General features: G+C 42.0%; 1 protein-coding gene across 1 annotated transcript in view; it reads left to right on the top strand.

The window, feature by feature from the left end:
* Positions 1 to 15,556, top strand: part of psip1a (PC4 and SFRS1 interacting protein 1a) — a 56,649-nt gene that overhangs the window by 14,204 nt on the left and 26,889 nt on the right. Inside the window, exon 12 of the mRNA XM_056280271.1 lies at positions 7,275 to 7,330. Within this exon, the coding sequence (XP_056136246.1) occupies positions 7,275 to 7,330 (56 nt within the window). The remainder of the gene's footprint in view (positions 1 to 7,274; positions 7,331 to 15,556) is intronic.

Here is a 15,556-nt window from a genome sequence, read left to right on the forward strand (position 1 = left end):
AACTTCCTAAAAAAAAAAAAACCTTTAACAGGGAGAAAAAATAGGAAGAAACCTCAGGGAGAGCAAATGGGATCTCTCTCCCAAGACAGACAACGTGCAATGGATGTTGTTTTTACACAATTTACAGAATACAGCATTAAAAGAGGATAACAGAATTGTAATGGAATTATAAAATATATGAAGAATATGATGAGCAGGATGCCAAGCAGTGTCCAGACACCATCGGAACAGCCCAGGACCCAAGCCACGTTACCAGCATCACCATGTAAAAAAAAAAGTCACACATCTTAGTGAGAGAAGGATATAATGTTAAAAGAAAATGTGATGAGGGGGATGGCAAGCAGTGTCCAGGTGGCAACAACCATCACAATGGAGACCTGCGAGGAGGACAAGACTGCATGTGCACACAAGGGAGACTCACGTCACACCATTCACAAACACAAAAAGAGAAAGGGGAAAACATCATTTAGAGAGAGAGAAAAGAAATATGAGAGAAGAGAACAGTTTGCAATAGTCAATAATCTATACGCTGTAATGTCTATATAAGTATAGGACTATACCATAGTGGTAGCCAATGTCCATACTGGCCTGCTGTTTAACACACTTCCTAAATGCAATATGGAAATTATGATTATCACAATAATCATATTGAATTTTACACAATGATCTACATCATTCACATACATCATATATCATATACATCCGGGTGCTCCGGTTTCCTCCCACAGTCCAAAGACATGTAGGTCAGGTGAATCAGCCATACTAAAAACTTGTCCCTAGGTGTGGATGTGTGTGTTTGTGTCAGCCCTGTGATGGCCTGGCGGCCTGTCCAGGGTGTCTCCCCACCTGCTGCCCAATGACTGCTGGGATGGGCTCCAGCATCCCTGTGACACTGAGAGAAGGATGAGCAGTTTGGATAATGGATGGATATACATCATAGGGCATTCATGACTGCTGCATTTTAGTAGTTGTCAACTGCTCCCAAAAAGTAGTCGAGTAGTCAGTTAATCGCGGGAGAGATACCTTTTTCTTTTCCAATCATTTTTTTCACCCAATAACAACGATCAATTCTTGTCAAAAAGGGCTCACGATGGATCACTTTGTAAAAGTATCCAACTAAAGATGATTATGCAAAAATGCTGTTAATATGTGATTCCAAATAAAAAAAATTTAAAAAAAACAAAAAGGTCTCAACTTGGGGGTAGATGAAATAGCAGAGTCCTCGATTGGCTCTGAGAGGCTGTTTACAAATGAGCCGCAATCTGATTGGACTAAACCCCCAGCAAGCTTGTCTGAGCTGGAAATACTGTTTGACTGCAGTACAATTTAAAATTTTGTAAATTGTCCTACATTACGTAAATTGAACAGGGTCGCCAACAAGAAGCTTTCACATTTCTTGGAAGTTACTTTTAATGTGGGGGAAAACATAGATTAGCAGAGCCGCTAGCATCTAATGAGGATTTTAACATTTTAATGTTACCGGGTAAATGATTGAATGTGGGTCATTTTCCAGTTGAGGATAACGATATAAAATACAGCTGCACTGCCAACTGTGGTGTTTTTCCCACATTATAAGAAATGGTACAAGTGAATGAGTCTTGCTGAGCACAATTTAATTTGCATAAATGATTAGCATAAATATTAAACACAGATGAGTGTGTATTTAAAATTGATTAAAGTAAAATTAAAGGCTTTTAGGGCGACACTACGTGTTCTGTTAGTGTTTTCAATAACTGCTGTCACTAAATTCACAAGTTAATATGATCACTCGTTAAGCTGAAACACAGGGATAGTGGGAGTCCTTCCTTCTCTAAATACCTTAAATTCTGTTTATTTAACATGGCATAACATAGAAAATGATTCTGTTTATTTAACATGGCATAACATAGTTCCATCCATCTGTTATCCAAACCGCTTATCCTGCTCTCAGGGTCGCGGGATGCTGAAGCCTATCCCAGCAGTCATTGGGTGGCAGGCAGGGAGACACCCTGGACAGGCCGCCAGGCCATCACAGGGCCCACACACACACTTCCAAATAAAATCTATGTTGGAACCACAGCACCCCCCAGCTGCATATCTGCTGTAGATGCATTGCCACTGCTTTATTACTGCACAGTGCTATAACCACAGATGAACCATTAGTCTACATCTATGCACAGTGTCGACTAATGGTTCTGATAGTCGACTATTCTGTGAAACCCATAATACATCACAGTATTTTCTTATATATGCACAAATATAGTTAAGAATCCAGCTGATATTCATCACATGGAACTGTTCGTATGTAAAGTGTATCTACTTTACATACACCAGAATCACAGTCAGCCAATACCAATTGCAGATCACAGGGTGCATGGGGGGATGGGGATCTTCCATTTAAAGTGTTCTATTTACTGTGTAGCATTATTTATTTATTTACTATTTATAACAATAAAATTAACTATTCTTAAGAGCTGAGAAAATATCATAAATAACGACTTTGTTTATTGGAAGAACACATATACAACATATTCCATTCTCTTATTAAGTCATGTAGATTATGAAGAAACTGAAACAAATATAATAGCCTATGCTCGGCTAAAGAGTAGTTTAGCAAACATTTTAGCCTTCCTATGCAATAAAAGCTAAATGTGCTCAACACTATGCACTATGCTTCAAAGCATAAGAAAGCATTTATTCATTCATTCATCATCAGCTGCTTCTCTGGGGTCGGGTTGCGGTGGCAGCAAGATAAGTAGGGCACTCCAGACGTCCCTCTCCCCAACAACGCCCTCCAGCTCCTCCTCCTCCAGTTGGCCGTGCTCAGTAAACCGCCAAAGGAAGGCACCCAGGAGGCATCCTAATCAGATGCCCGAACCACATCAACTGGCTCCTTTCCACGCGAAGGATCAGCGGCTGTACTCTGAGTTCCCTCCGGATGTCCAAGCACCTCACCCTATCTCTAAGGCTGAGCCCAGACACCCTACGGAGGAAACTCATTTCAGCCGCTTGTATCCGCGATCTCACCCTTTTGGTCACTACCCAAAGCTCATGACCATAGGTGAGGGTTGGAACGAAGATTGACTGGTAAATTGAGACCTTTGCCTTCTGGCTGAGCTCCCTCTTCCCCACAGCGGTCCAGTACAACATCTGCATTACTGCTGATGCTGCGCCCATCTGCCTGTCAATCTCCCGCTCCATCCTACCCTCACTTGTGAACAAGACCCCGAGGTACTTGAACTCCTTCACTTGAGGCAACAACTCATCCCCAACACGGAGGGAGCAATCCACCGTTTTCTGGTAGGGAACCATGGCCTCTGACTTGGAAGTGCTGACTCTCATCCCAGCCATTTCACACTCAGCTGCAAACCACCCCAGTGCGCGCTGGAGGTCGTTTTCTGATGAAGCCAACAAAACCACATCATCTGCGAAGAGCAGAGATGCAATTCTGAAGTTCCCAAAACGGACACACTCCTTACCTTGGCTGCGCCTTGAGATCCTGTCCATGAATATCACAAACAGAATTGAAGACAAGGGACAACCTTGGCAGAGTCCGACACACACCGAAAACATGTTTGACTTTGTGCCAAGAATGCGGACACAGCTCTCACTTTGGTTATACAAGGACCGGATGGCTTGTAGCAACTGCCCCAGTACCCCATACTCCTGCAGTACCCTTCACAGAGTGCCCCAGGATATACGGTCGTAAGCCTTCTCCAAGTCCACAAAACACATGTAGACTGGCTGGTCAAACTCCCATTCCCCCCTCAGCACTGCCGCAAGGGTAAAGAGTTGGTCCGTTGTTCCACGGCCAGGACAAGAGCATAAGAAAGCATAAGAAACCATTATTGCCTATATAAGGCAATAAAAATCAATTCCAGTAGACGGAACAAAATACAGAGCCTTTCTAAATTTAGGCCTACTATAAATTTAGAAAGTATAAAATGGCAGCAAAGAAAAGCTACAGCCAAATACTGTATAAAGCATTTCTCAACATTTACATGTTTGTACAACCTGCCATGGCTACCATTTCTTTAGCTTAGCCTACTTCTCAAGTATGATGGCAAGTTTTTCCTTATAAACATAAGCATCTCCGCATGTTGAAAGTAAGCCTGTTCCTCTTCTCATCTACAACATTTGCCGCTGTGCTGAAAAGTCACTGCTATCTACACTTGTGCACGGAGCGCAGAGGTAGGCTCGTGCTGCTTCTGCGAGTGCAGGGAAGCGGCTTTTATTGTCCTGCTAGAAAGCAAGTGGCTGTCCACTACATGTGATAAGTGGTTCTGACAAGTAGAGGTTCATCTGTGATGCGGTTTGGTTGCTGGTGTCACCGCCATGTTCCACATCTTCATCCAGCAATTCAGCATACATAGGCTGCAAAAAGCCAGTTTGTGGTACTTTCTTTGGGGGCTCGGAGCCACTCGCCTCCGAACTGTTCTCATCAAACTGCCGTTCCTGGCCGGGGCCTGAACTGGCGGCCGGGGCCTGAATGGGCAGCCAGGATACCCAAAAGCAGAACACATAGCTGGGGCTCGAGTGTGTCTGGGAAATATCGGTCTTTATACCTTTTTATTAACAAAAAAGCAAACATTAGGTCTATTTTATGCATTTTCGTAGGTTAGGCTATTTGCGTTTTTATACCCTATCTTATTAAATTGCACAACTCTTACAAGTGTTTCTGCTTATTTTTAAAGCAAAGTTAGATTAATTTTAAGAAAATGACAGATAGCATTCCTTTTACCAATAGCCTACTTATTTTTTTATCAGTCACGTGGCCTACATAACAGAATTATTTACATAGTAGGTCTGTTTGTTTTCTCGGAATACGTATGTGTGAATAAGATCGAGGACAGTTGAATGGTGAGGATGTAAGGAGTTGAGGTGACAAAGGCGTATGCATTTAAATATTCGGGGTCAACTGTCCAAAGTAATGGGGAGTGTGGAAGAGAGGTGAAGAAGAGTGCAGGCAGGGTGGAATGGGTGGAGAAGAGTGTCGGGAGTGATTTGCGACAGAAGGGTACCAGCAAGAGATAAAGGGAAGGTTTACAAGATGGTTGTGAGACCAGCTGTGTTATATGGTTTGGAGACAGTGGCACTGATGAAAAGACAGGAGATGGAGCTGGAGGTGGCAGAGTTGAAGATGCTAAGATTTTCATTGGGAGTGACGAGGAAGAACAGGATTAGGAACGAGTACATTAGAGGGACAGTTCAGGTTGGACGGTTTGGAGACAAAGCAAGAGAGGCAAGATTGAGATGGTTTGGACATGTGTGGAGGAGAGATACTGGGTATATTCAGAGAAGAATGCAGAATATGGAGCTGCCAGGGAAGAGGAAAAGAGGAAAGCCAAAGAGGAGGTTTATGGATGTGGTGAGAGAGGACATACAGGTGGCTGGTGTGACAGAAGACAGAAAGAGATGGAATCGGATGATCGGCTGTGGCAACCCCTAATGGGAGCAGCCGAAAGCAGTAGTAGTAGTAGTAGTAGTAGGTCTGTTTGTTTTCTCATCTCGGATTGAGAATTGTAGCAACTGCATACAAGCGCTCAGATCCAGTGTCACTGAATTGCTTCTGGATCGCTTCCAGCAAAGCGGCTTATGACATTTTCTTGCCTTGGTCTGTCTCTGCTCTTTTCTCAACGCGTAAGAACTCTAATGGATGTTATAACATCTGCAGCCGATGCAGTTGATGAGCTGCTCTGTTGCGTGAGCTCTTCAAATGGTGCGAGCAGGGAAATCATATTTTCGATTAATTTCCACTGATTGCCGGAGAACGTTGAAGGCAAGTCATCGTCAGCTGCATAAGCAGATAGTGCCCGTTTCTGTTCTAGTAGGCTCTGTAGCATATACAAAGTACTATTCCACCTAGTAGATCCATCTTGCTGTAGTCTTTTTGTAGGCTGGCCCAGTTGTTGTTGAATATTTTGGAGTCGGAGTATGCTAACGGGGAATGTTTAAAATAACCAATGATCCGTCTCCCTGCAGCTATACTCCCTCAGCCACAACAAGCTGGAGTGTATGCGCTATACAGGGTAGGCTGGATAAATCCGCATCCTTCATGGCCTTCGCCATGTTCTTTGCGTTATCCCTCAGAATAGTGTGTACCTTTTCTCTTGAGATTCCCCAGGAGTGGAACATGTCACTGAATATGACAGCCAGAGCATCCGCTGTGTGTGACCCTGTGAATTCTTGACAATGAAGAACAATGTTGTGTTGTTTGAAGTTTTGATCTATAAAGTGCGCCGTTAAGTTTAACAGGGACATGGGACATGCACTCGAACTCCAGATGCCACTTGTAAAACTAATTGATGTGATGTCCTTTAAAATGCTGTCAATATGTGTATACACTGTTTGGTATAACTGCAGCAGGCATACGACCATGAAATATTTACGCCCTGGTAGGATATAGCATGGATCCAAGTAGGTAATAAGTCGTCAGAACCCTTCATCTTCCACTATAGAAAGAGGCTGCTGATCAAGGCCATTGAATTCCATTATCTTGGCTGATATTTCTTTTGACTTCTTACTGTCGCTGCTGTAGGGTTCCTGCCATTTAAATGTCTCCCTAACTGACAACTGAGTGACGGAAGACTGAGTTGCTAAATGGTTAATTCGCTTTACTGACTTTGCGCTGGCTTGTCTTTCATACTCGCCATATTCTTTGATGTGACGAATTCTCAAATGTCTAATGAGGTTTGTGGTATTAAAATGTTGTCATTGCATTCCACCGCGAGGGATTTCTGCTTCACACACATTGCATATAGCGATTTTATTGACTTTTTTGGACACGTTGTTGAACTGCCAGACTGATGAAGCCATTTTAGCGAGCTTCTTTTGCCACGCACAAAGAAATGTCTGACATATTTTGCATCCATCGTCTGATTGGCTCTTCTGATCGGCCATTATAGAGAGTTCAGGTCAAACTACTTAGAATGAAAATCGGCCGATAATGATCGGCAGCTGATCGATTGGGGCATCCCTAGCTATTGATGAAGTGTCTATTGCCAGCACATATCGTTCTATTGCCCAGGCCTACATTAAAGTGACAATCTTGCATAGTATTACTGTTAAGCAATGATTCTTTTGTGATTGGACTATACCCTTTCTCAAATGAAAATGCTCTTACTAATGGCAGAAAATCCCCTTGGCCCTATTTTCAAAGGGACATATTTGTAGGGACATGCTGTAGTTTTAACAAGTTTGATACAACGGAAGGTGTGGATTGAGGTTATAGAAGAAATAAATCGTGTCATAGATATGTATGTGATGTCAGCTCTTGCTGGGTGTCTCTCTCACAGACAAAACAAAGAAGATGGCAAGAAAAGTGAAGAGAGGAAAGGAGAAAAGAAAAAAGGTGAGCTCAAGATTTCACATTTTAGAATAAACAGTGTTTGAGAGTCTTTAATTCTCTAAAAACATATTTAAATTCCGTTTTAAGGTTGAATAAGTTTTCTTTCCTCAGTTGTAATCTCAGACTGTCAGTTATGTGAGTCTATATGAATGAGAAAACAGAAAACCAGTGTAGTGCAGAGTCATACTTTTTTGAAAGTGGACTACATGGGTCAATTAATGCCATATGTAATCTGCAGACAGAAAGGCATTCATGTAGGATTGTTGTTGTTAATTGCACAAGGAATCCTATTCATTTGCAACAGTAACTGTTTCAATACTGACCTTTCAAAAGTCTGAAGTGGGAGATATGAGAGTGTGGCTTCTCTTGTGGGCTGAGGCACATTCATCCTAAGGTCTTAGGCCACAACTTTCCACTTACAGATGCATATTTCATAATGATCAGATGATAGTCAGACCCTTGAGAAAACATGATCCATAACAGAAACATAACAGTTTTCTCTGACCGCTGAACCCAATTCTAGGTTTCACTGCCATGATAGACTAATTTGGATCTCAATGCTTATAGATCCTGAAAATATCTTTGCCTAATCAGCTTCCTACTCTTAAGTTCCTGGGTGCTGCGTGAACATATTACTGATTGCAAAAAGAAGATCAATTTTAGCCATTTAAATAAGAGATTTCTTCGCATTGTTTTTTTCTGTTATGCTCTCACTGGTTTGAGTTTTGTGGGATTGCATTTGAGGTTACTGACATCAGGTTAGTGGAGTCATAAAATGTATCATCAGAATTGAAGATGCCTATGTCTTTGCCGTGCACTATTGAGACACTTACCAATACTTGTACTGTTGATATACAAAGAAGGTCAGTGATGAACATTGTAAACATTCTAAAACAAAAGCATTACAAGCAAATGGTTATCAAAATTAGATATAAAAATAGTCTACAAGGAGGGGCCCTCAGATTTTGAGGTACCCCTACCCGAGTTAGAACAAAACACAACCATGTTTTTTCATATCCCATATGTGTCCCATTAATGAAATGGATGGTTGTGGAATATTTTTGTGGGAAATAAGTTTTTTGGACTATTCTTTAAACCTACCCTAATATCTGAAAAAGAGCCAAATTAGGCCAGTCCGGATAGGGGTGATGTGACAAAAAAGCCCATAATTTCATAATACTCACTCAAATTTGCATCGAATTTGCTGTGGTTTGACCTAAGTAACTGTCCAACAACACCAAAGAGTTAAAATGTAATTTTTCCAAAGAAATACTAGAATATTGTCCTGCAAACATGACTTTGGTGTAGGCAGAAATTGTTAGTCTAGCAGGAGGGGCCCTCAGACTTTGATGTACTGTACCCCAACCCAAGTTAGGACAAAACACAACAATGTTTTCTTTTTATCTTCAGGGTCTCCCATTCAAGAAATGCACTGTTGTGGAACTTTATTTTTGTGGGAAATTAGTGAAATCAACTGAAGAAGTGATGCACCCCATAGAGCCAATAAAGATCTTTCTGAGGGTGCAAGGGTTACAATGCACAGTCTAGTTTTCCAAAGGAAGCTCTGATCCACCTATAGTTTTGTGTGAGAGTAGTCAGGTATCTTGTGCACATGGATTACCTGAATTTATGTTGATAATTTGTTTTATTTATGTACTGTTGACCTCTAAACACAGTGATGAATAGGTGGAAAGCATAAGTAAATTATTTTTCATGGTGAATAACACAAAACCTTTTAATTTGAACAAAATCAGAAGGTTTTGGAAGTCAATATCCTTTTCATTTACCATAAGCTATCCCTTCCTGAAAGAGATATATTCATTGTTTAGTGTTAATTTGGGATATGCAATCCATATCACCCTCTGAAGTCAATAGGGTAATGAACAAAATACAGCACCACATTCCATTCACACTCTCAAACATGGATTGATTGCTCTTTGGTGTGCCTCCTTGTTTTTTCCCTTGTTTGTTAAATTCCAACTGCCATTTTTAAACTGCCTCATCCAGAGGATTGTCAATGTTATGTGGCAGAAATAAAAAAAGAAAGAAGAAACCATCACCACCAGTCTAATGACAGATCAGGTAACACAAATGTCTAATTCATTTTTATATATTCCTAAATTGAGTATAACATGTATTGTGTTGAAAGAATTATTATTATTTTAGCTAGCTTAGCCAGCTTACTATTCCTTTAGCTAGCTAGCATACCACTGCACAGTGCTAATGGCAGTTATGCACAAAGCTAACTCTTGACAGTGTGTGTGTGTGCATGTGTGTGTACGTGTCTGTGCGGCAAATATGTTAACTGTGTTTTCCGTATTCACCAGCTGTGTCTGAGTCCAGCTGTGCACTTATGGAACCAACAGAGCCAGCACAGTCAACAAGCCAAACACTGTCACTAAATGAAAAGCTATGCCTGATATGTGGAGAAGATCTGCGAGATGATAAAAAAAATCCATATATTAAGAACCCCAAATTGGAAGGACTAAAAACAACATTGAAAATTGCCCAGGAACGAAATGAAGAGGTTCACAAGAGACTCTCTCCCCACTCAAGTGACCTACTCTCTCTTCAAAGTGAAGGTGTCATACCACAAGTCATGCAGGGCAAATTACTCCAGCACAACCAACCTGGCCTATTGCACTACTTCCACCGTGACTGTGCAAGACCCAGACAAGGATCAGTCCCTAATCAAAAAACCAAGACTGAGCAGAGACACCGAATTTGACATCCGCAATCAGTGTTTCATTTGTGACGAGAAAGCCCACTACAAAAAAGGGCCATTGACCTCAATAAGTACTGGAACAGGTGAAAGCACAAGGTTAAAGGTCCTTAGTGCTGCCTCAGAGAGGCTTGATGAAAAAATACATCTTCGCATGCTGACACATCAAGATCTATTTGCTTATGATGCCAAGTACCACAGAAGCTGCCTCGGACACTACATTTCTTTTTTTTTTCTTTTTTTAATAAATTTATTTCTGATTTTCCCCTTTTTTCTCCCAATTTAGTGGCCAATTGATCCCTATTTTAATTCAAACACCCACCCTCGTATTGCATGCGTTCGCCAACTGCATCTCTCCGGCCGGCAGTCTCGAAGGAAAGCGCCTCCCCACTTTCGTGACAAGGCGAATCCAAGCCGAACCACTGTTTTTCCGACACACACAGAGACGCATTCACATGACGAACACAAGCCGACTCCGCCCCCCTCCCGAAGACAGCGTTGCCAATGATTGCTGCTTCATCGAGTCCGGCCATAGTCGGATCTGACGAGACCGGGGCGCGAACCCCAGTCCCCAGTGGGCAACTGCATCAACACCAAGCCGACGCTTAGACCGCTACGCCACCGCGGACCCTGGACACTACATTTCAGCAAATAATATTTCAGCAGCCAGAAACAAGCATCTGCCAGAAAAGAAGTTCACCGAACATCAAAGAGCTTTCATTGAGTTAACTGAAGAGTTAGATGAGACAGTCTTTTCAGATAATATGACTGTCACAACACTGAGTGCTGTAACTGAGAGCTATGGGAGAAAACTCGGTAAAGTGGAAAACTCAGTAAAGTCATGGAAACTAAAAAAAAAAGTTGGTCCAAAATTATGGAGACAGGCTAATTTTCATTAAACGTCCTGGAAAGTCAAATCTCATTTGTTCCAGCGGCATTACTGTTGGTCATGCTATGAAAGAAGCATCACTCCTCAAAGAAAAACTAGTGGAAGGCAGGGAAGCCAACATAAGAAAAGCCCACATACATTTCTGAATTATAACCGAGCATTTTGGGTTTACCTTACTTGGCACTTAATAGGTTGAAGAATTAACAATTTACAAGTAATTCCGTTGCGCACAACATCCAAGAGGGGTGCACATACACACACCATTCCTGTCTAATGCAACCCCCGAGGAAAACAAGAAAAACACTACATGGGGCAACCCTGCTTACTCCTACATCATGACTTTGCTGTCACGTTGAGTCTATCATATCAAGATAGCTAATGTAAGCTTAGCTGCCATGTATTTTCTGCCTTGTAATTCACCATTCAGCGATGTTTGAGTAGTGCACAGATTTTTTTTTGGGGGGGGGGGTTAGGGGGGTGACCGAACCTCTAGTTAAATGTGTGGCTGCACTATGCCAATCTAGCATGCTGCCAGCATTGCTAGCAGAGCACTAATTAGCTGTCACTGACCAACATGTAGCCAGGCTGTTTGTTTACATTACTGTCAATAATTATGTGATTGGACATAGAGTCCTGGAAGGTCAGTTAGAACCTATTAGTCTCAGAAAGTTGGATCAGTTCACCTGGACACAACGTTTAGTGGGAGAAACCTTTCATCACTCATCTAAGTGACTTCATCAGTCGTCAGACTGCATGTATCCCCAACCTTATAAACAGCACAGTTGCATTAACTGTAAAGCACTTTGTAACTATGTTTTTAAAAAGTGCTATATAAATAAAATGTTGCTTGCTTGCTTGCATAATGACCAAAACCGGCAAAATTGCATCACAACCGAAACCAGTTATCAGTTTTATATGCAAATTGTCGTGACCATTAACTAGCCTTACAATGGCCATGTGTACTATTCACACAGGATTAGGGAATAGTTGCAATCACAGCAAGAAGGTCACCTCAATAGGTCGCCTCACAGCAAGAAGGTCCTGGGTTCGAGCCCCAGGGTAGTCCAACCTTGGGGGTCATCTCGGTTCGTCCTCTGTGTGGAGTTTGCATGTTCTCCCCATGTCTGTGTGGGTTTCCTCCGGGGGCTCCAGTTTCATCCCACAGGCCAAAGACATGTAGGTCAGGTGAATCGGCCATACTAAATTGTCCCTGTGTGTGTGTGTGTGTGTGTGTGTGTGTGTGTGTGTGTGTGTGTGTGTGTGTGTGTGTGTGTGTGTGTGTGTGTGTGTGTGTGTGTGTGTGTGTGTGTGTGTGTGAGTGAGTGAGTGAGTGAGTGAGTGAGTGAGTGAGTGAGTGAGTGAGTGAGTGAGTGAGTGAGTGATGGACGGACTGGCGGCCTGTCCAGGATGTCTCCCCGCCTCTTGCCCAGTGAGTGCTGGGATAGGCTCCATCATCCCCGTGACCCTGACTAAGGATAAGCGGTTTTGATAATGAATGAATCACAGTATTGTAAGATGGTGACAGATGTACTCTTAGCCCCCCCCCCCCCCCCCGGTTCAGGGATGGTTGTTCCCTCTTCACATAGATGGCCTCTTTGACTGCCTGTTCAAACCAGCATTCCTCCCTATCAAGGATGTGCAGAAGATCCTCATCCTTGAAAGAGTGGCCACTGGCCTGTAGATGTGTGTAGACTGCGGATTCCTGGCCTGATGAGGTAGCTCATATGTGTTGTGCCATCCTCTTTGCCCAAGTCCGGTTGGTTTCCCCGATGTACAAGTCACGGCAATCCTCCTGACACATAACAGCGTACACTATATTGCTCTTTACCGGGAGACCCGATCCTTGGGGTCGACCAGTTTCTGATGCAGCATGTTTCGGGGTTTAAAAGCAACTGAAACATGGTGTTTGGAAAATATGCATCTCAACTGTTCCAACACTCCTGCTACATACGGAATCACACTGGTTTATGCTTAGGCAGCTGTTGTTCTCTCTTTGATCGGTGGGTGCACTGTTTGGGCATCTTCCTGGCTTTGACAAATGCCCAGTTAGGATAACCACACATAACCAGGGCATTTTTATTGTGGAATTTCTCCCGTTTCGTGGCTGCTGTGTTGGTGAGGACATTGTCAGCTCGTTGATCCAGGGTCCTGATGACTTTTAGTTTGTGCTCCAGTGGATGATGACAGTCAAACCTTAAGTACTGATCAGTATGTGTTGGTTTACAGTAAACATCAACAATCAAATGTCCCCCATCACCAATTGCAATTTTACAGTCTAAGAAGTCTAACCAGTCATTTTTCACATCCTCCCTGGTGATCTTTATGTGTTTGTCCACAGAGTGAGGAAACAACCATCCCTGGGAGTACATTTGTCACCATTTTACAGTGCTTACAATTCTGTGATTGCAATTATTCCCCAATCCTCTGTGAATAGTACACATGGCCACTGTAACTCTAACTCATGGTCATGGCAATTTGCATATGAAACCAATTGCTGGTTTTGGTTGTAACCCAACTGTGTCGGTTTCAGTCATTATGCAACTATGCTGTTTATAAGGTTGGGTATACCTGCAGTCAGCTGAGACAGATGAAGTCACTGAGATGAGTGATGAAACGTTTCCCCCACTAAAAGTTGTGTCCAGATGAACTGATTCAACTTTCTGGGATTTCTTTCCCTGGATTATTGGGCGTGCATCAAGACATAGAACCTGTTAGGCAGAGTTTTTTAGTGCATTTAATGCACTTTAAAGAAAATAACTTTTAGTCCTATTATCCAGATTGTACATCTCTTTAACTAAAAGATGGCTGGTTTGGGTTTTATTTAAACTTTGGATTAGAGTTGTCTGTGCTCACAACAGTTTACTTTTCAGTAAATATACAGTATGTGTGAATGACATTTAATATAGCCCAGCATACTCCCAGTATCTATTACATTTCATGTTTACTCATTTGCGTTTTTGTAAGTTTATCATTAATAATGTCATTAGTTTATATGTTAAAGTTGATGCTCATATTTTGAAAGGTTAATGTCACGCAGTGCCAGAAACCTGTTAAATGAACCGTAAAGGGGTGGAAAAGACGTAAACAAAAGAAAGGTGTACATATCGTCATGTGTCTGCATAAACCAGAGTTCTCAGCTAATCATGAAATAGCTTAAACGTTTAGCACCTGGCTGATAAGGGCACAAGGTTGTTCATTTCTTTGTTTACTGTTGTTTAATTATGAATTGTTTTGCAGTGTTTTTTGTTCATACGTTTAACGAAGGTATGCTGAAGCCCATAAGATCACAATATTAGCGCAATACTAAGCCATTCTGTCAATCTTGAAGGAGTAGGTATAAAGTTTAAGTTGCCTGCCAATATATTGAGATTACTCATGTGTTTTGCAGTAATATGGTCAAGGCTAAATATGTGTAGTTATTCTCTTTAAGTATGTTTTGTGTTGACTGCATATATTGTGTCCAAAGGAACGGTATGTGAAGTTAAACATGATTATAGCATTCTGGTAGAAATTGTCAAAGGTAAAGGGTTAAAAAGGGTGTAAATTCATGGAGTTAGTATAAAAACTGTAAAAAAGATTTAAGGTTAAAAAGATGATTCTATTTTTGATGATAATGAATATTGTAAGGCTACATTTTTTCTAAGGTTTTGACATAATGTAAAAGATGGTATGGATTTTCTTTATTTCTTTGTAGCTGTTACGGTGTGTTCACTAAGCAAAAAGAGATGAGGAAAGAAAAGGGCATTGTATAATGCAAATAAACTTCTGTGAACCATCAGTGGAAGAGTCAGACCATCATTCAGCTGGGAGTGCTACAGTATGTGTGAAGTTTTCAACTGCGGTATATAGTTGTCGTTTTATTGGGCACACCCGCCAGTTTCACACAAATGGTACATAATTGTATGTTGGAATTGGCAAAATGAGTGACCTTAGTGACTTTGAATGTGGCATGATCCCAAACCCCTGTCGTCCTGGGCTTTTCACACACAACCTACTACTGCTACTACTACTCTTGGCTACTCCCGTTAGGGGCCGCCACAGCGGATCATCCGTTTCCTGTCCTCTGCACCTTCGTCTGTCACACCAGCCACCTGCATGTCCTCCCTCACCACATCCATAAACCTCCTCTTTGGCCGTCCTCTTTTCCTCTTCCTTGGCAGCTCCATATTCAGCATCTTTCTCCCAATATATCCAGTATCTCTTCTCTGCACATGTCCAAACCTTGCCTCTCTTGCTTTGTCTCCAAACTGCCCAACCTGAGCTGTCCCACTAATATACTCGTTCCTAAACCTGTGCTTCTTCGTCACTCCCAATGAAAATCTATACAACTTCGACTCTGCCACCTCCAGCTCCGCCTCCTGTCTTACGTCAGTGCCACCATCTCCAAACCATAATAATAATAATAAATTAATCTCATATAGCGCTTTTCTAACACTCAAAGTCACTTTACAATAAACGGGGTGAAACAAGACAACAGGTAAACATAGCAAAGACTTACAGGGGTGGATGGGAAGGGGGGGGCTACAAGAGGGAGAAGCAGCAGCCACACACCACACCAGCAGTACTCTCCCAATTAGACAGATACAAAGGGGCAACAACAACAAAAAAACAGCACTGT

This window comes from Lampris incognitus, chromosome 5, assembly GCF_029633865.1.
Source record: "Lampris incognitus isolate fLamInc1 chromosome 5, fLamInc1.hap2, whole genome shotgun sequence".
NCBI classification, from domain to species: Eukaryota; Metazoa; Chordata; class Actinopteri; order Lampriformes; family Lampridae; genus Lampris; species Lampris incognitus.